At 61.3% G+C, this 20180-nt stretch overlaps 5 protein-coding genes across 5 annotated transcripts in view; 1 reads left to right on the top strand and 4 right to left on the bottom strand.

Moving 5' to 3' along the window:
• Lrfn1 (leucine rich repeat and fibronectin type III domain containing 1) overlaps positions 1–10267 on the top strand; it is a 62225-nt gene extending 51958 nt beyond the window's left edge. Inside the window, exon 5 of the mRNA XM_078032093.1 lies at positions 10144–10267. Coding sequence (XP_077888219.1) covers positions 10144–10252 — 109 coding nt within the window. The 3' untranslated portion in view covers positions 10253–10267. The remainder of the gene's footprint in view (positions 1–10143) is intronic.
• LOC144371051 (interferon lambda-3-like) lies at positions 3781–5167 on the bottom strand. Its single transcript, XM_078033266.1, has 5 exons — positions 4997–5167; positions 4636–4713; positions 4252–4407; positions 4074–4157; positions 3781–3998 (listed from the first exon to the last, which is right to left on the bottom strand). The coding sequence occupies exons 1-5, from the start codon at positions 5141–5143 to the stop codon at positions 3900–3902; spliced, it is 564 nt and encodes a 187-aa protein (XP_077889392.1). The 5' UTR covers positions 5144–5167; the 3' UTR covers positions 3781–3899.
• Positions 7670–9327, bottom strand: LOC144371074 (interferon lambda-4-like). Its single transcript, XM_078033273.1, has 6 exons — positions 9234–9327; positions 8882–9060; positions 8401–8472; positions 8178–8321; positions 7991–8065; positions 7670–7855 (listed from the first exon to the last, which is right to left on the bottom strand). Exons 1-6 carry the CDS (start codon positions 9325–9327, stop codon positions 7757–7759), a joined length of 663 nt encoding a protein of 220 aa, XP_077889399.1. The 3' UTR covers positions 7670–7756.
• Positions 10268–12485: 2218 nt separating the features above from the next.
• On the bottom strand, positions 12486–13862 carry LOC144370965 (interferon lambda-3-like). The gene is made up of 6 exons (XM_078032889.1): positions 13853–13862; positions 13582–13763; positions 13222–13299; positions 12850–12993; positions 12660–12755; positions 12486–12563 (listed from the first exon to the last, which is right to left on the bottom strand). Exons 1-6 carry the CDS (start codon positions 13860–13862, stop codon positions 12486–12488), a joined length of 588 nt encoding a protein of 195 aa, XP_077889015.1.
• Positions 13863–15561: 1699 nt separating this feature from the next.
• On the bottom strand, positions 15562–17348 carry LOC144370966 (interferon lambda-4-like). The gene is made up of 6 exons (XM_078032891.1): positions 17243–17348; positions 16821–16999; positions 16350–16421; positions 16134–16277; positions 15850–15924; positions 15562–15716 (listed from the first exon to the last, which is right to left on the bottom strand). Exons 1-6 carry the CDS (start codon positions 17346–17348, stop codon positions 15618–15620), a joined length of 675 nt encoding a protein of 224 aa, XP_077889017.1. The 3' UTR covers positions 15562–15617.
• Between the last annotated feature and the right edge of the window lie 2832 nt (positions 17349–20180).

Raw genomic sequence — 20180 nt, forward strand, 5'->3', positions numbered from 1 at the left:
TCCTCACTCGCACACTCGGGGATTTAAAAACGCCGTCTCCCCCCTTTCCCCTTCAGAGTTCCCCACCCCGACGGGTGGCTCCCTGGAGGGAGTCCCTGATACTGAGGGTCCCCTCGTAGGTGGCCATGGGAGGTGACCAAGATCCCCTCTGTCCCACAGACAGGTCCCAAGATCTGACCTTTATCCTGATGATCCATGAGACTTGGCCCAACTCTCCAGGGACTCCAGTGGCAGCCGCAGACAGGACAGTGCAGGTCCCCAGGGGAAGCGGATCCCAGACTATGGGGAGGCGCCGTCTCATCCCGCGCCAGGGCATTGCGCACTCCAGCATGGACCGACAGTACGCCAGAGGCGCAAGGCGTCAGCATGATGGTCGCTGGTCAAGGAACGGGAGGAGGAGGAGGAGGACTCAGAACCTGATTTTCCGGGCCCAGAGGGAAACCAAACTCCAAATTCTGAGCCCGGATCCACAGTTTTCCACAATAAAGATGCGCAGAAGGTGCAGCTGGTGCTCCAAGCTCCAAGGGCTGGGGGAGAAAAGTACCCAGGACCAGCTGCCTCAAGTCACGGTATTTGTCTCATAGTTCTGGGGTCAGAAGGCCACAACCCAGGTGTCCTCAGGGCCAGCCCCCTGCGACTTGTGGGAGGAGCTCCCTGGCCTCCTTCGCCTGCAGGGGGATGGCCAGGATTCCAGGGTCTGGCAGGAGCCGTGTCCTCCCGCTCAGCCCCATCTCCACGGGGCCTCTCCCTGCCCACGTCTGGGTGCCTATGTCCCCCTCTGGGAGGTCACCAGTCACACTGCATTGGGCCCACCCTGATGGCTTTGCTTGCTTGATTGCCACTATAGAGTCCCTCTGCACAGAAGGTCACATTGCAGGTGGGGGACGAGGACTTCAGCAAACCTTGGGGACAGCTGGAGGACCCTAATGCAGCCTGGGCGGGTGGGTGGGGGAGAGGTCACCAGCATGGAGCCTTCTCCTAGGACAGAACGTGTGCCAGTCCAGCAGGGGCGATGGAGGCGGGTGGGAGGCTGGGAACTGGGAGCCCAGGTGTCCTGGTGGCACCTCAGGAAGAGGTGGGAGGGGGTGAGGCTGGGAATGTCCCATGGGGCTGCATGGCCTCCCGCTCTGGGGCCCGCAGAGAGGCTTCGGGGTGACCCTCTGACTTCCAGGGGGACAAGGGAACCCAGACCATCCAGACGCCCCAAGGTGGCTCCGTCAGGGCCAGGAGGGGCGCTCAGGGGTGCTCCTAGAAGCCGGCCCCCTGATGGCCGTGGACGTAAGAGGACCTGACACGAGGCCAGGCAGTGACAAGGACGTCCTGGGAAGGCAGATGCGATTGCAGTGTTGGAGAGTGTGATCGCACTGGCCGCCCGTGGGCCCGACCCGGGAGACCTGGGGGAGAACAGACGTCTCCAGGGGGGACAGGAGGGCAGCCATGGGGCGTCTCTGAATTTGCACAAAGAAACCCAGGAGCGGGGCCCGGGCTGCGTCAGAGGCCCTGAGAGGAAGCCCTGCGCCCTCCCCAGGTGGCAGCCTGAGTCGGCCTCCAGTGTGGGTGGGAGGGAGGGACGGGGACCTGGGAGGGGGACCCACGCGTCACAGCAGGGGTGTCAGGAGCCATTCCTCAGCCCTGCTGCCCAGGCCCCGACCTGGGTGCTGCCTGCCTTGAGCTGGCTCCTGACGGCCAGGGCGCGTTCCCTGACTCCTTGATGCTGTCGCTGTTCCTGTTTGTCCTGGGGGCTGACCCAGGGCACCTGGCCACGGGGTCCACAGGGAGCCCCCCCTTATCACTTGGAGACGGGGTCTCCCTGCGCTGCTGGGAGGAACCTCCAACTTGGAATCCTCCTGCCTCAGCCTCTCAGCAGCTGGGCTGCAGGTGTGCGCCTCTGCCCTCCAGCGGTCAGGGTCAAGGAGAGCGTTTGCATGTGAACGAAGCCATTTAAAATGTAAAGGACACTTGGGACAACTTAGATATAAGAGATAATTAGTGTCAAAAGTCCCTTTCTACCTACTTCCTGTATCACTCTGCCCTTGAGGCTCACAGTCTCCTGGGTTGGATTGTGTCCCCATAGTGTGTGGGGCAGTCCTAACCCCGTACTCAGAGGGTGACCCCATTTAGAGTAGGGCCACTGCACACGGGAGCTGTTAAGACGAGGTCATTGCAGGGGGCCTGAGCCTCGGTGTCCTCATAAGTCAAGGAAGAAGAGAGGAAGGGGAGACCCCAGGGAGCAGAGGCCCTGGGACAACGGAGGCAGACACTGTGGGTGCCTCTGAGGAAGGCCCAGGATGGCCACAAACTCCAAAAGCTGGACAAGGGAGGAAGGCGTCTCCCCTACAGGTGTCGGAGGGAACCGGCTGCCCAGGGCTCCAGGTGTGACTTCCGGCCTCCAGACCCGGGAGACAGTGGAGGCTGTCCCTCTGAGCCCCTGGGCTGCCCTGTTCCTGAAGCCTGTTTTGGTCAGCATTTTCCCTGCGGTGACTGAAGGGACCAGCCAGCACGACCCTAGAGCAGGACACCTTCACCCGAGGGCTGACCGGTCCCAGGTCTCAATCCGGGGACAGCCAGCTGGTTCCTCAGGCTCCAGGGGAGGCTGGACATCAGGCAGAGGGTGTGGCGGAGGGAAGCAGATCACAGGACGCCCAGGACGCTCACTCCCCTCCCCAGACACCAAGTGCATCCCCCAGCCCCGTCCCCAGTGCCCCGCTGCCTCCAGCCATCCCCGGTCTCCAGGGACCTCAGTTAATCCCCTCAGGGGTCAATTCCCTGATGAGGCCAAGGCGTGGCCCAGCCATTTCTCCCCCAGACCTTCCTGCAGGGTCTCACAGGTGACCTTGGGGGGACACCACATCTGAACACTCCAAAGACCTAGGACACTAAAACACGCTGTCCCTGGCATCGAGGGGGGGGGAGGACACACCCAGGGCCACTCTGCAGCTCTCCCGAGGTCCCAGCTCACTGCAGCCTGACCTTGGTCGTGGTGCTGTGATGTCACCTTGGAACCCGGCAAGGGCCCCAGATTGCGTCTTTCTTCACCCAAGGCCACTTGTCACCTATTACCTGCTCAGCCCCGCCAAGGGGCCACAGGCCACTGCCCTGAACAGAATCCTGGGACACAGGATCTGGGTGACTATGGAAGCTGGGGACCCAGCGTGCCACACTGAGCCTCCTGTGAGCATGGGGACAACTGGGGAAGGGGTTACAGGGGTCCTGACCAGGGGGACCAGAGGTCTATGGTGATGAGAGAAGATCAAACAGATGCTCTGTCCTGTCCCCTCCCATCCTGGCCATGACAGTAAGCCATGACATCCCAGAGGTGAGGGCAGACACAAGGCCATACTCAAAGGGGGAGGGGGCCATGATTCCGGGGACTTTAGGACTGTTTTCCAGACGGGAGCACAGCTCTGGTCCCTGAGGGGCAGCGTCCCTGGGCCAGGACCAGGAGCAGGCTGCCATCCCGCTGCAGGGCCAGCAGAGGCCTCCGTCCTGAGCACCAGGGAGCAGCTTGTGGCCCTGCCCGCGACCTGGGAGGGCTCTGTGCAGGGTCCCAGTCAGCCCAGGGACACTCTGACTTCTGCCCAGGAAACCTGGACCCACAGTCCAAGCCCCCGGCTCCCGCTGCAGACCCCAGACAGGTGGCGAGGGGCTGTGGGGAGCTGCAGGTGGGGAGACAGAGATGGCCACCCACAGGACACACACGGACACGGGCCTCGCAGGAGAGCCTGGGCCTCGCCCTTTATTTGCACAATGTTTACAAAAGTAGAAAAATAAACACTTCACTGGACCTGAGAGTCACACAAATAAATAAGGCCACGTGGAGGGCTGGGGACAATAAATTAAGGAGTGTCGTCGCTGCACAGATGAGACCTGGGATCCTCGAAGGCGCAGCAGGGTGTGGGTCAGACGCACAGGTGTCCACTGGCCACACACTTCAGGTCGCGCACCAGGAGGCGGAGGAGGTTGAAGGTGACGGAGGCCTGGAGGCAGGCGGGGGACTCCTGTGGGGACAGGGGCTCAGTGGCTGCCGTGGCCAGGCCCAGCTGCTCCACCTCCGTCCTCTGCCACCCACTCACCTTCTCGGGGGCCTGCTGCAGCCTCTGCAGCCAGTGGGACAGGCGGTGGCGGTGGCGACCCTGGGGCCTGGGGCCTGCCGTGGGCTGAGCCGGGGCCTGTGGGCAGAGGAGGGCGTGTGAAGTGGGCCTGGGCACAGGGGACAGGCGGTGTCACAGCCATGGCCCAGCCGCCCAGGACCCCAGGACGCACACAGGCCTGCAGCTGGGACTGGATGTGGCCCAGCGTGTGAAGGGGCTGGTCCAGGACGTCCCCCAGGGTCGAGTTGGCCATGGTCCCCAGGACCCGCAGCGTCAGGGCCAGCTCTGCCTGCAAGGCCACAGGGCGCTCCCACACCTGAGGGCACAGAGACAGTGAGAGGTCTCCCTGAGAGAGAGCTGGGAGGGGACAGGGAGGGAGGGAGGGAGAGGGAGGAGGAGGGGCAGGAGGGGCACAGCAGTGCAGGCAGCAGGACTGGGGAGGGACAGTGGGCAGGGAGGGAGAGGGAACGTGAGAAGGACAGGGTCCCCTGGGAGGCGCCCAGTGGGCCCAGGAGGCCAGGCTGGCCTGGCTCTGCCAGCTCACCTGCAGCTGCCGCAGGTCCCAGGGCCTGGGGAAGAGCGGGGAGGGGCAGTCGTGGTCCTTGGGCAAGTGCGACTCCTCCTGGGGAGCAAGGGCACAGGTTAGCCCACCCTGGAGGGCGAAGGCTGGACCACAGCAGGGGCCTGGAGGGGCCAACAGTAGGAAGAGGGCAGGGTCCCTCAGGGAAGGGCAGGCTCCCTCCAAGAGAGACCTCAGGGCGCCCAGAGCAGCCAGAGCGGGAGGGAGCCCAGGGAGGACAGGGCAGAGGCCAGTCCTGCAGGGAGGCTGAGGGCCACCCATAGAGCTGCACGGGGAGGCCCAGGGAGGAGGCCGGGGCACAGACAAAAGGGACAGGGACACTCACAAAGGCGTCTCTGGCCTTCCTGAAGGCCTGTAGCTCCTGAGGGGCCAGAGTCTTGAACTGGGCCATGTCACAGTCCCTGGCATCTCGGTGGGCGTTGAGGGCACTGGGCACAGGAACTGCCCGTGTCCTCGTCAGCACCGCAGCCATCAGCGTCAGGAGGAGCGAGCAGCCTCCAGCTGTGCCTGGACCACGAGAGGACAGGGTCAGGGGCGGGGGATGCGAGGACAGGGGGGGACTGGGGACGGTGACCGGGCCATGCTGTGGGGCTCACCCAGCTTCATCCTCGGGTCTGGTGGCCGTCAGCGATGGGAACACAGGGTGCACCTGCGGCTGTGTCCAGGCTCTCTCCCGAGGTCCTTGGGTCTGGGTGCTGCAGTGTCCCCAGCTTCTGTCCCCGTGGTGCAGGGTGGACTGTCCCTGCAGCTCCATGGGGCAGCTTTTATCCCTGCTCAGGGCAGCCCCAGCTGATGTAGGAAAAGTGAAAATGCACCCAGGCCTGCGCTGGCCACCAGGGGAGCCCGGGCTGGGGAAGCCCGGGGCGGGGCCTCGCACAGGTGAGCAGCTGAAGCGAAAGGGAAAGGGACAGGACTCAGCCTGGCCACCGCAGGAGACTCCCAGGAACCCTCAGCCCTGGGGCAGCCCCGGGTCACAGGAAGGGGTTCCGGTGCCTGCTGGGAGGGACCCAGGACTGGGGTGCACAGAGAGATGGGGACCAGCCTGGGGCAGGGTGTCCCCTGCAGGGACGAGATGGCAGGGCACCCCAGGGAGTGGCTGCCCTGAGGACTGCAATTCCCAGAGGGGGGGCCCAGGGCGGAGGCTGTGGGCGGGAGGGTCAGGAAGGGAAGGTCCAGAGTGAGGAGGCCACAGCACCCCACCCCTCCCCCCCCTGTGCCCAGAGCAGGCCAGGGACAGAGCCTGGAAAGAACTCGAAACTGTGCTTCCTGGGCACTGCACCTGTCGGGGGCAATTGGCAACTGGGCAGCTGCCCTGTGCTGTGTGAAGCAACAGAAAACAAAACTGGAGAGGCAGGGGCACAGCAGGGCGGGTGCAGCAGGCAGGTCCTGAGGAGAGGCTGTGAGCACAGAGCCAGGGGAATGAGGGACGGAGCCCACACAGGGAAGGAAAGCCACCCCTTCTGCTGAGCCCTGTCATGTCCAGCTCTGCTCCAGATGCTTCATCTCACCTGGCACTGGACATGCACTTTTGCACCCAGGGAGCACTGTGGCTTGCCTCCTTTTGCAGTAAGTAGCAAACTGTAGAATCTCAGAGAGGTTAAGAGACCTGCCTTAGGACACACAGCAAGGAAGCAGTGAGGTCAAGACTGAGTGTTTCCTCTGACATTTGGAGGTCAATCCCAGTCTCCATTGTGCTGTGGTCTCCTGGACCTAGAGCTCATGACTGTGAGAAAAGACAGTCCTCTGTGACATTTGCCTCCATCCCAAAACCTATGTCCCTCATTCACACTTCCAGGAAACGGATACACAGTCCAACTGTCTGAGCTCTGATTCATAAAACTGCTTCCAAATCAGAGCAGAACGTGCCCAAGGCACCTCCCAGTTGAGTTTCCAGTACAGGAGCCTTAATCCTGCCCGAGGAGACACTGTACCCACTCAAATCTGCACATTGTCACAGACTGCAAATCCTTCGGCACCACAGTGTTTTTGTCTGTGTGAGTGTGAGTGTGTTAGTCTGAGTGTGCGTGTGTTAGTGTGAGTGTGCGTGTGTGGTGTGGGGAGGGGACCCAGGGCCCTGCCCGTGCTGGTCACTGCTCTGCCACTCTTCCACATGCCCTGTCCTTTGCTGGACAGTCCGCCCAGGCAGTGACCTGCAGTCGCTCTGGAGCTCGAGGACTCTCGGCTTCCTTCCTGGCTCCAACCTCAGGAACCCTGTGGCCTTTGGGAGGAGGCTGAGGTGGCCGCCAGGGGGGCTAGTCCCCTGGTTTGGACCAAGAGCACTAACGCGAGGATTTCTGTGCCTATGCGCAGGCTCCTTGGATGGAGGTCATTTGGGAAGCCCCGAGGATGTCAGCAAGGACCTCCCCAACGCCACTCCAGGTGTGCGGCTCCTCTGCAGGAGAAGCAGCCACCCTCACTGTGCAGAGGAGACTGAGCCCCCAGAACTCCCTTTCCTGGAGTCACTCTCACTGAATGGCAGGGGCAGAAGTGACACTCTTGTCCCCTGATTCTGGGCATCAGTCCTTCCTGCTGTCGAGGGCGAGTCCAAATGAACACACAGAGCAGCAAAGATGGAGGCCACACTGTGTGTGACTGTAATAAATTAACAGCAGGGTCAGGGCGCCAACAGGGACTTCACGGTACAAGGACACACACGTAACAGAGTCCAGGGAAGACGCTAATCCAGGACCAGGTGCCCTTCACTCCCAAGTCCCTTTGGGAATGGGGGCCTTTGGATGTGGGTCAGAGACTCAGAGATTCAGACTCTCAAGGCGGCTTCCAGGGTCCCAATGAAGGGACACGATTCCTGAAGTGGGTTGAGGTTCCTGGCAACCTCAGTGTTGAAGGCAGCGAGGGTCGTACCAAGTTCAAGGCTCTTCAGTGCCACAAGCCACTGGAATAACCCCAGGTCACATAAAGCCCCGAATCCTGGGGACCCCAACTTCTCTCAGGGAAGAGCGGCTGCCAGTGGGTCCTGGTGCAGCCAGTGACTGGAGCCTTAGAGTCCATTGGTATGGAGACCCCCCAGGTCTAGGGCTCAGCCGCCAGTGCCTCCAGGTTCTGGATGCCCGCGAAGCCCAGCAGGTCAGACACAGGGTCCCGAGTGCGCCACCAGCCTGAGGTCCCGCGTGAGCAGGCGCAGCAGGTTGAAGATGACAGAGGCTTCATGGCAGCCAGGCGAGTCCTAGAACCCGGCAGGAGTCAGGACTGTCCTTCCCCAAGACCTCTGGACAGGGCCCTGTCGCCCCCAGGCTCCTCCTTATCCTTCCACCCGCTGCTGTCCCCTCCGTGGGAGCCCTGCGCCGCCCACTGCACTCACAGCTCTGCGCGGTTTGTGATGCCTCCGCGGTGGCCTGGGGGACTTCCTCCTGGAGCCCTGCGGGATCAGCTGGAGCTGCAGGGGCGACGCGGGTCAGTGGGGCAGCCGCTGGCCCCAGCGTCCCTCCAAACCAGACTCAGACCCAGACCCAGATTTCGTGGGCGCCACGCGGACGAGAATCACTCACGCAGGTCTCCAGGTCGCGTCCCGCGGCCGCCAGCAGCTGCAGGGTCTGGTCGGTGCCAGGGAGCTTCTCTGGGTGTCGCAGGCCACTCAGCACCGCCTGGGCGTCCGCGATGCTACGGGCCACGTGGCGCAGCGCAGCACAGGACTGTGGAGACCCGAGGGCAGATGGCAGTTAGGGTCGCCGCGCCAGCGCCCTGTGCCCCCTCCCAGGCACCTGGCCTCACCGAGGGCCGCGGATGGTCCCTGCGGGGGCGGAAGGAGCAGTTGCGTGGCCTCCAGCTCAGGGTCTCTTCCTCCTGGGGACAAGCGTCAGGTGAGGCAGACACCTAATCGCGGAGCCCGCGAGGATGTGGGGACGCGGCGCATGTCTGGCCAGGTGGCTCCCCCGTGGTCTCCTGGGCGCAGCAGCTCTGGGACATGGGGTCGGGGCTGAGATGTGCCCCGTGTTCCCCGTCCCCACCCCGCCTCTCCTGGCGCCGCCACCAGGACCCCTGGCCTTCAGCAGGATGCGCCCCTCCCCTGGCGCCCAGCCTGGGTGGTGCTGGAACTCCGGCTCTGGGGAGCGTCCTGCTCAGAATCCTGCAGCACAGTCCCAGTGGCGCGGCTCAGCGCTGGTCGCAGGGGCGCTAGGGACACGGATGGGCGCGCGCTCGCCCCTGGTGGGCTCAGGGCTGGGCGCAGGGGTGGAGGGCGGTCCCCACTCACGTAGCTGTCCCTCAGCGCCTTGACCGCCGCCAGCGCTCTGGGGTCCAGAAAGCGGTAGTGCGACAGCAGGCAGCGCCTGGGCACTGTCCCACTGGAGTCCGACGCCACACCCAGTGTCCACAGGACCCACAGCCACAAGGCCACCCAAAAAGCTCCGCTCCTGGGCCTCATCTCTGCTCCTACAGGAGGAGAGGACGTCAGGGAGACCCAAGGATGAGCCTTCCAGGGCAGCCCCCTGCCTGTGGTTGAGTGGAGGGGTCCTCAGAGAGCATGCGCTGTAGGCATGCACAGGACAGACCGCCTGGACCCCGAGGCCCTCTGTCCTCTCAGCCTCTGGCCCCTGGCTCTTCACCTCCGATGCGCACTCGAAGACTGGAGGTGCCCCTCTCTGTCTCCTGTGTGGTGTGCAGAGTGGTGTCCACTTTCCGCAGTGGCCTCAGGACCATTCATGGTGACTTTTATGGGAGTGGATGAGAAGCCCTTCCCCGCCAGGCTTCCCCGTCCCAGGTACCCTTTTCGCAACGTCATCGCTGGCCCCAGGCCGCGTGGGATCCCTGCCTGGCTCAGAGGACTTTACCCTACAATGGTCTGGTGCCAGTCTTGGCTCAACTCTTGCTCCAGGGCACTGTCCCACTGGAGTCCGACGCCACACCCAGTGTCCACAGGACCCACAGCCACAAGGCCACCCAAAAAGCCTGGGTCCTTTCCAAACACAGGTTTGTCTTTTTGCACCGCTGGAAGCCCACAGCTCGGCTCCCTGCCCACCTGTCCAGGTAGCCGCCTGGGAGCTCACCCTGCAGTGGTCCTGCCCCGGTCCTGGGCCTTGGAGTTACTTGGGCGTCTCTTCTTCTTCCTTCCTTTCCCTGCCTTTTCTTTGCCAAAACATTAGAAGATACCCCTCAAAATGTCATCAGCATACCTTGCAAGTTTCTATCACCTCTCCCCACCCTTCCCCAACATCACATCTTTTAGTTGGCAAATCCAAATAATTTTGGAAAGGTGACCTGACTCCCCCCCCACACACACACACAATCCCTCGAATGGGGTTTTTGTTTATTTGTTTTAAACCCGGGCATTGAACCCAGGGCTGCTTAACCCCTGAGCCACATCCCCAGGCCTTTTAAATTTTATTTTGAGACAAGAACACACAATTAAAATTGTTGGAAGATTTTAATCTGGAAAACTGTTGCAGAGGTGGGGTGAAGGGTGGGGACATCATTGGTGACGTCTTTGTTTTTTCTTTTGTGACTTTCTGTTCGCAGGCTTTATTCTGTGAACGTGACTGGGCACCTTCACCAAAGATGGAGACCAACGTTATTCAAAACTAAAACCCACAGATTGACCCAGACAGACCCAGAGACGCTGAGCTGAACGTTGGATGGAAAAGGAATAAAAAGAGGGATGGATCCCAAAAAGGAGAGAGAGAGGGGGGGGGAGGGAGGGAGGGAGGGAGGGAGAAAGAAAGGCTAAGGAATGGATGAGGATCCCCAGAGAGGAGACTGGGGGATGAAGACAGTCAGCAAAGGGGACACTGAGACGCTGCAGGGCGGCCGTGTCATTAGAGGAGAAGCCTTGAAGCTTCACACCCCACTTCAGTTTTATGGCTGTGTGTTTGGGGACAGTCCCCTTAAGTGGCTGGACGTCAGGTTTCCGTCTGTAAGGAGCGATGGCAGGACCCTGCTTTCCCGAGGTTGTTAAGGGTTAAATGTCACAATCTGAACTTGGTGGCCGGGGTCAGGCCAGGAGCCACCTCTGGCTCAGGACCGTTTACTGGGTAACCCTGGCTGGGATCCTGGGGACTGGAGCCAGCGCTGACGTTCAGAAAGGATCCCCAGGTCGGGGACGCGGCTCAAGCTCCTCCTCATAAAAGCCGCCCCATGGCCCGGGCAGGAGCAGGGTGGAAGGTGGACAGCGCTCAGCTCCCCACACAGAGGAGGGTGGACGGCGGGTCCCGCAGCAGCCCGAGGCAGGGGAGGGAGTCTCGGGTGAGGAGTGAAGGGAGAGAGGGCAGCGGTGCAGACGTCGGGGTCCAGCGCTCTGTCCCTGCATGGGATCAGCCTCGCTCTCTGACCACGAGACCCCTCACTGGAACCACAGGCAGGGGCTGCCCTGGAAGGCTCATGCCTTGGGTGTCCCTGACGTCCTTGTCCCTCGAGCCCCCGGGGAGGAACGACCTTGGGACAATGGAGGCAGACATTGGGGGTACCTCTGAAGAATGCCAGGATCACCCCAAAAAACACCAAAAGCTGCACAAGGGAGGAAGGCGTCTCCCCTACAGGGTCACAGGGAACCGGCTGCCCAGGCTCCAGGTGTGACTTCCGGCCTCCAGACCCGGGAGAAGGTGGAGGCTGTCCCTCTGAGCCCCTGGGCTGCCCTGTTCCCGAAGCCTGTTTTGGTCAGCGTTTTCCCTGCGGTGACTGAAGGGACCAGCCAGCACGACCCTAGAGCAGGACACCTTCACCCGAGGGCTCACCGGTCCCAGGTCTCAATCCGGGGACAGCCAGCTGGTTCCTCAGGCTCCAGGGGAGGCTGGACATCAGGCAGAGGGTGTGGCGGAGGGAAGCAGCTCACAGGACGCCCAGGAGGCTCACTCCCCTCCCCAGACCCCAAGTGCATCTCCCAGCCCCGTCCCCAGTGCCCCGCTGCCTCCAGCCACCCCCGGCCTCCAGTGACCTCAGTTAATCCCCTCAGGGGTCAATTCCCTGATGAGGCCAAGGCTTGGCCCAGCCATTTCTCCCCCAGACCTTCCTGCAGGGTCTCACAGGTGACCTTGGGGGGACACCACATCTGAACACTCCAAAGACCTAGGACACTAAAACACGCTGTCCCTGGCATCGATGTGGGGGGGGACACACCCAGCGCCACTCTGCAGCTCTCCCGAGGTCCCAGCTCACTGGCAGCCTGACCTTGTCGTGGTGCTGTGTTGTCCCCATGGAACCCAGCAAGGGCCCCAGATTGCGTCTTTCTTCACCCAAGGCCACTTGTCACCTATTACCTGCTCAGCCCCGCCAAGGGGCCCTTAAGACCAGAGGATCTTCTTCAGCCACAGGCTGAAGAGGACGGGGAGGAAGGTGCAGAGATCCCAAGCCTCAGAGACGGGCAGCGCTGTGCTCCCTGAGGGGCAGCGTCCCTGGGGCAGCACCAGGAGCAGGCTGCCATCCCGCTGCAGGGCCAGCAGAGGCCTTCGTCCTGAGCACCAGGGAGCTGCTTGTGGCCCTGCCCGCGACCTGGGAGGGCTCCCTGCATGGTCCCAGTCAGCCCAGGGACACTCTGACTTCTGCCCAGGAAACCTGGACCCCACAGTCCAAGCCCCCGGCTCCCGCTGCAGACCCCAGACAGGTGGCGAGGGGCGGTGGGGAGCTGCAGGTGGGGAGACAGAGATGGCCACCCACAGGACACACACGGACACGGGCCTCGCAGGAGAGCCTGGGCCTCGCCCTTTATTTGCACAATGTTTACAAAAGTAGAAAAATAAACACTTCACTGGATCTGAGAGTCACACAAATAAATAAGGCCACGTGGAGGGCTGGGGACAATAAATTAAGGAGTGTCGTCGCTGCACAGATGAGACCTGGGATCCCTGGAAGGCGCAGCAGGGTGAGGGTCAGACGCACAGGTGTCCACTGGCCACACACTTCAGGTCACGCACCAGGAGACGGAGGAGGTTGAAGGTGACGGAGGCCTAGAGGCAGGCGGGGGACTCCTGTGGGGACAGGGGCTCAGTTGCTGCCATGGCCAGGCCCACCTGCACCACCTCCGTCCTCTGCCACCCACTCACCTTCTCGGGGGCCTGCTGCAGCCTCTGCAGCCAGTGGGACAGGCGGTGGCGGTGGCGACCCTGGGGCCTGGGGCCTGCCGTGGGCTGAGCCGGGGCCTGTGGGCAGAGGAGGGCGTGTGAAGGGGGCCTGGGCACAGGGGACAGGCGGTGTCACAGCCATGGCCCAGCCGCCCAGGACCCCAGGACGCACACAGGCCTGTAGCTGGGACTGGATGTGGCCCAGCGTGTGAAGGGGCTGGTCCAGGACGTCCCCCAGGGTCGAGTTGGCCATGGTCCCCAGGACCCGCAGCGTCAGGGCCAGCTCTGCCTGCAAGGCCACAGGGCGCTCCCACACCTGAGGGCACAGAGACAGTGAGAGGTCTCTCTGAGAGAGAGCTGGGAGGGGACAGGGAGGGAGGGAGGGAGAGGGAGGAGGAGGGGCAGGAGGGGCACAGCAGTGCAGGCAGCAGGACTGGGGAGGGACAGTGGGCAGGGAGGGAGAGGGACCGTGAAAAGGACAGGGTCCCCTGGGAGGCGCCCAGTGGGCCCAGGAGGCCAGGCTGGCCTGGCTCTGCCAGCTCACCTGCAGCTGCCGCAGGTCCCAGGGCCTGGGGAAGAGCGGGGAGGGGCAGTCGTGGTCCTTGGGCAAGAGCGACTCCTCCTGGGGAGCAAGGGCACAGGTTAGCCCACACTGGAGGGCGAAGGCTGGACCACAGCAGGGGCCTGGAGGGGCCAACAGTAGGAAGAGGGCAGGGTCCCTCAGGGAAGGGCAGGCTCCCTCCAAGAGAGACCTCAGGGCGCCCAGAGCAGCCAGAGCGGGAGGGAGCCCAGGGAGGACGGGCAGAGGCCAGTCCTGCAGGGAGGCTGAGGGCCACCCATAGAGCTGCACGGGGAGGCCCAGGGAGGAGGCCGGGGCACAGGCAGGAGGGACAGGGACACTCACAAAGGCGTCTCTGGCCTTCCTGAAGGCCTGTAGCTCCTGGGGGGCCAGAGTCTTGAACTGGGCCATGTCACAGTCCCTGGCATCTGGGTGGGCGCTGAGGGCACTGGGCACAGGAACTGCCCGTGTCCTCGTCAGCACCGCAGCCATCAGCATCAGGAGGAGCGAGCAGCCTCCAGCTGCGCCTGGACCACGAGAGGACAGGGTCAGGGGCTGGGGATGCGAGGACAGAGGGGGACTGGGGACGGTGACCGGGCCATGCTGTGGGGCTCACCCAGCTTCATCCTCGGGTCTGGTGGCCGTCAGCGATGGGAACACAGGGTGCACCTGCGGCTGTGTCCAGGCTCTCTCCCGAGGTCCTTGGGTCTGGGTGCTGCTGTGTCCCCAGCTTCTGTCCCCGTGGTGCAGGGTGGACTGTCCCTGCAGCTCCATGGGGCAGCTTTTATCCCTGCTCAGGGCAGCCCCAGCTGATGTAGGAAAAGCGAAAATGCACCCAGGCCTGCGCTGGCCACCAGGGGAGCCCGGGCTGGGGAAGCCCGGGGCGGGGCCTCGCACAGGTGAGCAGCTGAAGCGAAAGGGAAAGGGACAGGACTCAGCCTGGCCACCGCAGGAGACTCCCAGGAACCCTCAGCCCTGGGGCAGCCCCGGGTCACAGGAAGGGGTTCCGGTGCCTGCTGGGAGGGACCCAGGACTGGGGTGCACAGAGAGATGGGGACCAGCCTTGGGCAGGGTGTCCCCTGCAGGGAAGAAATGACAGGGCACCCCAGGGAGTGGCTGCCCTGAGGACTGCAATTCCAAGGTGCCCAAGGTACCTCCCAGTTCAGTTTCCAGTACAGGAGCCTTAATCCTGCCCGAGGAGACACTGTACCCACTCAAATCTGCACATTGTCTCAGATTGCAAATCCCTCGGCACCACAGTGTTTTTGTCTGTGGGAGTGTGAGTGTGAGTGTGTTAGTGTGAATGTGAGTGTGTTAGTGTGAGTGTGCGTGTGTGGTGTGGGGAGGGGACCCAGGGCCCTGCCTGTGCTGGTCACTGCTCTGCCACTCTTCCACATGCCCTGTCCTTTGCTGGACAGTCCGCCCAGGCAGTGCCCTGCAGTCGCTCTGGAGCTCGAGGACTCTCGGCTTCCATCCTGGCTCCAACCTCAGGAGCCGTGTGGCCTTGGGGAGGAGGCTGAGGTGGTCGCCAGGGGGGCTAGTCCCCTGGTTTAGACCAAGCGCACTAACCCGAGGATTTCTGTGCCTATGCGCAGGCTCCTTGGATGGAGGTAATTTGGGAAGCCCTGAGGATGTCAGCAAGGACCTCCCCAACGCCACTCCAGGTGTGCGGCTCCTCTGCAGGAGAAGCAGCCGCCCTCACTGTGCAGAGGAGGAGACTGAGCCCCCAGAACTCCCTTTCCTGGAGTCACTCTGTCTGAATGGCAGGGGCAGAAGTGACACTCTTGTCCCCTGATTCTGGGCATCAGTCCTTCCTGCTGTCGAGGGCGAGTCCAAATGAACACACAGAGCAGCAAAGATGGAGGCCACACTGTGTGTGACTGTAATAAATTAACAGCAGGGTCAGGGCGCCAACAGGGACTTCACGGTACAAGGACACACACGTAACAGAGTCCAGGGAACAGCTAATCCAGGACCAGGTGCCCTTCACTCCCAAGTCCCTTTGGGAATGGGGGCCTTTGGATGTGGGTCAGAGACTCAGAGATTCAGACTCTCAAGGCGGCTTCCAGGGTCCCAATGAAGGGACACGATTCCTGAAGTGGGTTGAGGTTCCTGGCAACCTCAGTGTTGAAGGCAGCGAGGGTCGTGCCCAAGTTCAAGGCTCTTCAGTGCCACAAGCCACTGGAATAACTTCCGGTCATTCATCATGATAAAGCCCCGCATCCTGGGGACCCACAACCTCTCTCAGGGAAGAGCAGGTGCCAGTGGGTCCTGGTGCAGCCATGACTGGAGTCTTACAGTCAATTGGCATCGAGACCCGCCAGGTCTTGGGCGAAGCCGCCAGTAGCTCCGGGTTCGGGATGCCCGCGAAGCCCAGCAGGTCAGACACAGGGTCCCGAGTGCGCCACCAGCCTGAGGTCCCTCGTGAGGAGGCGCAGCAGGTTGAAGATGACAGAAGCTTCATGGCAGCCAGGCGAGTCCTGGAACCCGGCAGGAGTCAGGACTGTCCTTCCCCAGGACCTCCGGACAGGGCCCTGTCCCCCAGGCTCCTCCTTATCCTTCCACCCGCTGCTGTCCCCTCCGTGGGAGCCCTGCACCACCCACTGCACTCACAGCTCTTCGCGGTTTGTGACGCCTCCGCGGTGGCCTGGGGGACTTCCTCCTGGAACCCTGCGGGATTAGCTGGAGCTGCAGGGGCGACGCGGGTCAGTGGGGCAGCCGCCCGCCCCAGCGTCCCTCCTAACCATCCATCGGCCCTCCCTGCTGCAGACCCAGCCCTGATTTGGTGGGCGCCAGGAGGATGAGAATCGGAACTGGTGTCCCCCTGAGCAAAACAGCTCTGCAAACTGGTTGGGGCTCCGTGGCATGAGCAGGCCGAGGTCTGCGCTGTCACTCACGCAGGTCTCCAGGTCGCGTCCCGCGGCCGCCAGCAGCTGCAGGGTGTGGTCGGTGCCAGGGAGCTTCTCTGGGTGCCGCAGGCCACTCAGCACCGCCTGGGCGTCCGCGATGCTGCGGGCCACGTGGCGCAGCGCAGCACAGGACTGTGGAGACCCGAGGGCAGTTAGAGTCGCTGGGCCAGCGCCCCGCGCCCCCTCCCAGGCACCTGGCCTCACCGAGGGCCGCGGATGGTCTCTCTGGGCGCGGAAGGAGCAGTTGCGTGGCCTCCAGCTCAGGGTCTCTTCCTCCTGGGGGACAAGCGTCAGGTGAGGCTGGCACCTAATCGCGGAGCCCGCGAGGATGTGGGGACACAGCGCGGGTCTGGCCAGGTGGCTCCTGGTGGTCCCCTGGCGCAGCAGCTCTGCGACGCTGGGGCGGGGCTGAGAGGTGGCCCGCGCTGCCCAGGCCCCGCCCAGCGCCGCCACTGGGACCCCTGGCGCTCAGCACGATGCTCCTCTCCTCTGGCGCCCAGCCTGGGTGGTGCCAGAGCTCCGGCTCTGGGGAGCGTCCTGCTCAGAATCCTGCAGCACAGTCCCAGAGGCGGGGTTCAGCTCTGGTCGCAGGGGCGCTAGGGACAGGGATGGGCGTACGCTGGCCTCTGGTGGGCACAGGGCTGGGCGCAGCGGTGGAGGGCGGTCCCCACTCACGTAGCTGTCCTTCAGCGCCTTGACCGCCGCCAGCGCCCTCGGGTCCAGAAAGCGGTAGTGGGACAGCAGGCAGCGCCTGGGCACTGTCCCCCTGGAGTCCGACGCCACACCCAGTGTCCACAGGACCCACAGCCACAAGGCCACCCAAAAAGCTCCGCTCCTGGGCCTCATCTCTGCTCCTGCAGGAGGCGAGGACGTCAGGGAGACCCAAGGATGAGCCTTCCAGGGCAGCCCCCTGCCTGTGGTTGAGTGGAGGGGTCCTCAGAGAGCATGCGCTGTAGGCATGCACAGGACAGACCGCCTGGACCCCGAGGCCCTCTGTCCTCTCAGCCTCTGGCCCCTCGCTCTTCACCTCCCATGTGCACTCGATGCCTGGAGGTGCCCCTCTCTGTCTCCTGTGTGGTGTGCAGAGTGGTGTCCACCTTCCGCAGTGGCCTCAGGGCCATCCATGGTGACTTTTATGGGAGTGGATGAGAAGCCCTTCCCCGCCAGGCTTCCCCGTCCCAGGTACCCTTTTCGCAACGACATCGCTGGCCCCAGGCCGCGTGGGATCCCTGCCTGGCTCAGAGGACTTTTCCCTACAATGGTCTGGTGCCAGTCTTGGCTCAACTCTTGCTCCAGGGCAGGTGGCCTGGGTCCTTTCCAAACACAGGTTTGTCTTTTTGCACCGCTGGAAGCCCACAGCTCGGCTCCCTGCCCACCTGTCCAGGTAGCCGCCTGAGAGGTCACCCTGCAGTGGTCCTGCCCCGGTCCTGGGCCTTGGGGTTACTTGGGCGTCTCTTCTTCTTCCTTCCTTTCCCTGCCTTTTCTTTGCCTCTGCTGCACACACACTTTCCCGTTCTGATATTAAGTCATATCCATTTCTTTACTAATTATAGAAGTAGAGTGAGATTCTTCTGGAGAACTAGAACCATGGACTGTTCTTAAGTGTCGCTTAGAATGACATTGCCAAGGCAGGCGGGCAGCTCCCACGGGCAAGGCCCCATCCTCCCGTCTCCTCCTGTGTCCACTGGGTTTTCTGCCCCCACATGGTGGGGTAGATCCTCCTGGCCGCCACTGTACAAAGAGGACACTGTGGCCCAGAGAGATTATGAATCCTGCCCAGTCTCATGGGTTAGTGGATGTGGAGTGGGGATTTGATGGCAGATGTCTGGGTTGTGGTTGGAGATGGTTGCTGTGTACTGTCCCTATTAGAATGGCTGAGATATATTCTAGCAGAATATCCAAGCTTTCTTCAGGGGACCACTTTGCATTGTCATTAAGTTAATTAATGAATAATGACAGTTATGGATGAATAGTGACTTTTTTCGAGGCCATGCCCTCTTACTCACTAATATTCCAAACTTATATTTTTTGAGTGTCTGTGTTCCTGCTCAACAGCACAGAGCTTGGGGCTAGTGCTGTGGCTCAGTGGTAGCGCCGCCGCCTAGCATGTGTCAGGCTGGGTTCAACCCTCAGTACCACGTTAAAACAAATGAATAAAATAAAGTTATAAAGAAGGAAAGTATCGTCCGGGGTTGTGGCTCAGTTGTAGAGGGCTTGCCTAGCATGCGTGAGGCACTGGGTTTGATCCCCAGCACCACGTAAAAATTAACAAATAAAATGGGCTGGGGATGTGGCTCAAGCGGTAAGACGCTCGCCCAGCATTTGCGGGGTGCTGGGTTCCATCTGAGCACCACATCAAATATAATAAAGATGTTGTGTTCACCGAAAACTGAAAAATAAGTATTAAAAATTCTCTCTGTCTCTTCTCTCTCTTAAAAAATAAATAAATTTAAGAAAAATAAAAAATAAAAGTATTGTGTCCATCCAAAAAAAATTTTTTAAAGGAAAGTATTAAAAAATGCTTGGGTGCATGTAATTAAAAAAAAAAGCACAGAACTTTTATGAAACATCAAAATGTTTAGAGTGTAATTATTCTAAAAACCCATAAGGGCAACACTACCAAAACATTAGAAGATATCCCCCAAAATGTCATCAGCATACCTTGCAGGTTTCTATCACCTCTCCCCACCCTTCCCAACATCACATCTTTTAGTTGGCAAATCCAAATAATTTTAGAAAGGTGACCTGACTCCCCCCACACACACACACACAATCCCTCGAATGGGGTTTTTGTTTATTTGTTTTAAACCCGGGCATTGAACCCAGGGCTGCTTAACCCCTGAGCCACATCCCCAGGCCTTTTAAATTTTATTTTGAGACAAGAACACACAATTAAAATTGTTGGAAGTTTTTAATCTGGAAAACTGTTGCAGAGGTGGGGTGAAGGGTGGGGACATCATTGGTGACGTCTTTGTTTTTTCTTTTGTGACTTTCTGTTCGCAGGCTTTATTCTGTGAACGTGACTGGGCACCTTCACCAAAGATGGAGACCAACGTTATTCAAAACTAAAACCCACAGATTGACCCAGACAGACCCAGAGACGCTGAGCTGAACGTTGGATGGAAAAGGAATAAAAAGAGGGATGGATCCAAAAAAGGAGAGAGAGAGAGAGAGAGGAAGGAAGGAAGGAAGGAAGGAAGGGAGGGAGGGAGGGAGGGAGGGAGAAAGAAAGGCTAAGGAATGGATGAGGATCCCCAGAGAGGAGACTGGGGGATGAAGACAGTCAGCAAAGGGGACACTGAGACGCTGCAGGGCGGCCGTGTCATTAGAGGAGAAGTCTTGAAGCTTCACACCCCACTTCAGTTTTATGGCTGTGTGTTTGGGGACAGTCCCCTTAAGTGGCTGGACGTCAGGTTTCCGTCTGTAAGGAGCGATGGCAGGACCCTGCTTTCCCGAGGTTGTTAAGGGTTAAATGTCACAATCTGAACTTGGTGGCCAGGGTCAGGCCAGGAGCCACCTCTGGCTCAGGACCGTTTACTGGGTAACCCTGGCTGGGATCCTGGGGACTGGAGCCAGCGCTGACGTTCAGAAAGGATCCCCAGGTCGGGGACGCGGCTCAAGCTCCTCCTCATAAAAGCCGCCCCATGGCCCGGGCAGGAGCAGGGTGGAAGGAGGACAGCGCTCAGCTCCCCACACAGAGGAGGGTGGACGGCGGGTCCCGCAGCAGCCCCAGGCAGGGGAGGGAGTCACGGTTGAGGAGTGAAGGGAGAGAGGGCAGCGGTGCAGACGTCGGGGTCCAGCGCTCTGTCCCTGCATGGGATCAGCCTCGCTCTCTGACCACGAGACCCCTCACTGGAACCACAGGCAGGGGCTGCCCTGGAAGGCTCATGCCTTGGGTGTCCCTGACGTCCTTGTCCCTCGAGCCCCCGGGGAGGAACGACCTTGGGACAATGGAGGCAGACATTGGGGGTACCTCTGAAGAATGCCAGGATCACCCCAAAAAACACCAAAAGCTGCACAAGGGAGGAAGGCGTC

The sequence above is a fragment of the Ictidomys tridecemlineatus genome, chromosome 15, assembly GCF_052094955.1.
Source record: "Ictidomys tridecemlineatus isolate mIctTri1 chromosome 15, mIctTri1.hap1, whole genome shotgun sequence".
Classification (NCBI taxonomy): domain Eukaryota; kingdom Metazoa; phylum Chordata; class Mammalia; order Rodentia; family Sciuridae; genus Ictidomys; species Ictidomys tridecemlineatus.

Coding starts and splice junctions, on each gene's coding strand:
- LOC144370965 (XM_078032889.1), bottom strand. Junction 13,300..13,581: donor GGAAGGCCAGAGACGCCTTT/GTGAGTGTCCCT, acceptor CTTGCTCCCCAG/GAGGAGTCGCTCTTGCCCAA. Junction 12,564..12,659: donor TGCAGCAGGCCCCCGAGAAG/GTGAGTGGGTGG, acceptor GCCTGCCTCTAG/GCCTCCGTCACCTTCAACCT.
- LOC144370966 (XM_078032891.1), bottom strand. CDS start 17,348: ATGTCGTTGCGAAAAGGGTACCTGGGACGGGGAAGCCTGGCGGGGAAG. Junction 17,000..17,242: donor CCCTGAGGCCACTGCGGAAG/GTGGACACCACT, acceptor CGCCTCCTGCAG/GAGCAGAGATGAGGCCCAGG. Junction 16,422..16,820: donor AGGCGCTGAAGGACAGCTAC/GTGAGTGGGGAC, acceptor CTTGTCCCCCAG/GAGGAAGAGACCCTGAGCTG.
- LOC144371074 (XM_078033273.1), bottom strand. CDS start 9,327: ATGGTCCTGAGGCCACTGCGGAAAGTGGACACCACTCTGCACACCACA. Junction 8,066..8,177: donor GACGCGACCTGGAGACCTGC/GTGAGTGATTCT, acceptor TCGCCCCTGCAG/CTCCAGCTGATCCCGCAGGG. Junction 7,856..7,990: donor ATCACAAACCGCGCAGAGCT/GTGAGTGCAGTG, acceptor GCCGGGTTCTAG/GACTCGCCTGGCTGCCATGA.
- LOC144371051 (XM_078033266.1), bottom strand. CDS start 5,143: ATGGCTGCGGTGCTGACGAGGACACGGGCAGTTCCTGTGCCCAGTGCC. Junction 4,714..4,996: donor GGAAGGCCAGAGACGCCTTT/GTGAGTGTCCCT, acceptor CTTGCTCCCCAG/GAGGAGTCGCACTTGCCCAA. Junction 4,158..4,251: donor AGGCCTGTGTGCGTCCTGGG/GTCCTGGGCGGC, acceptor GCCCCGGCTCAG/CCCACGGCAGGCCCCAGGCC.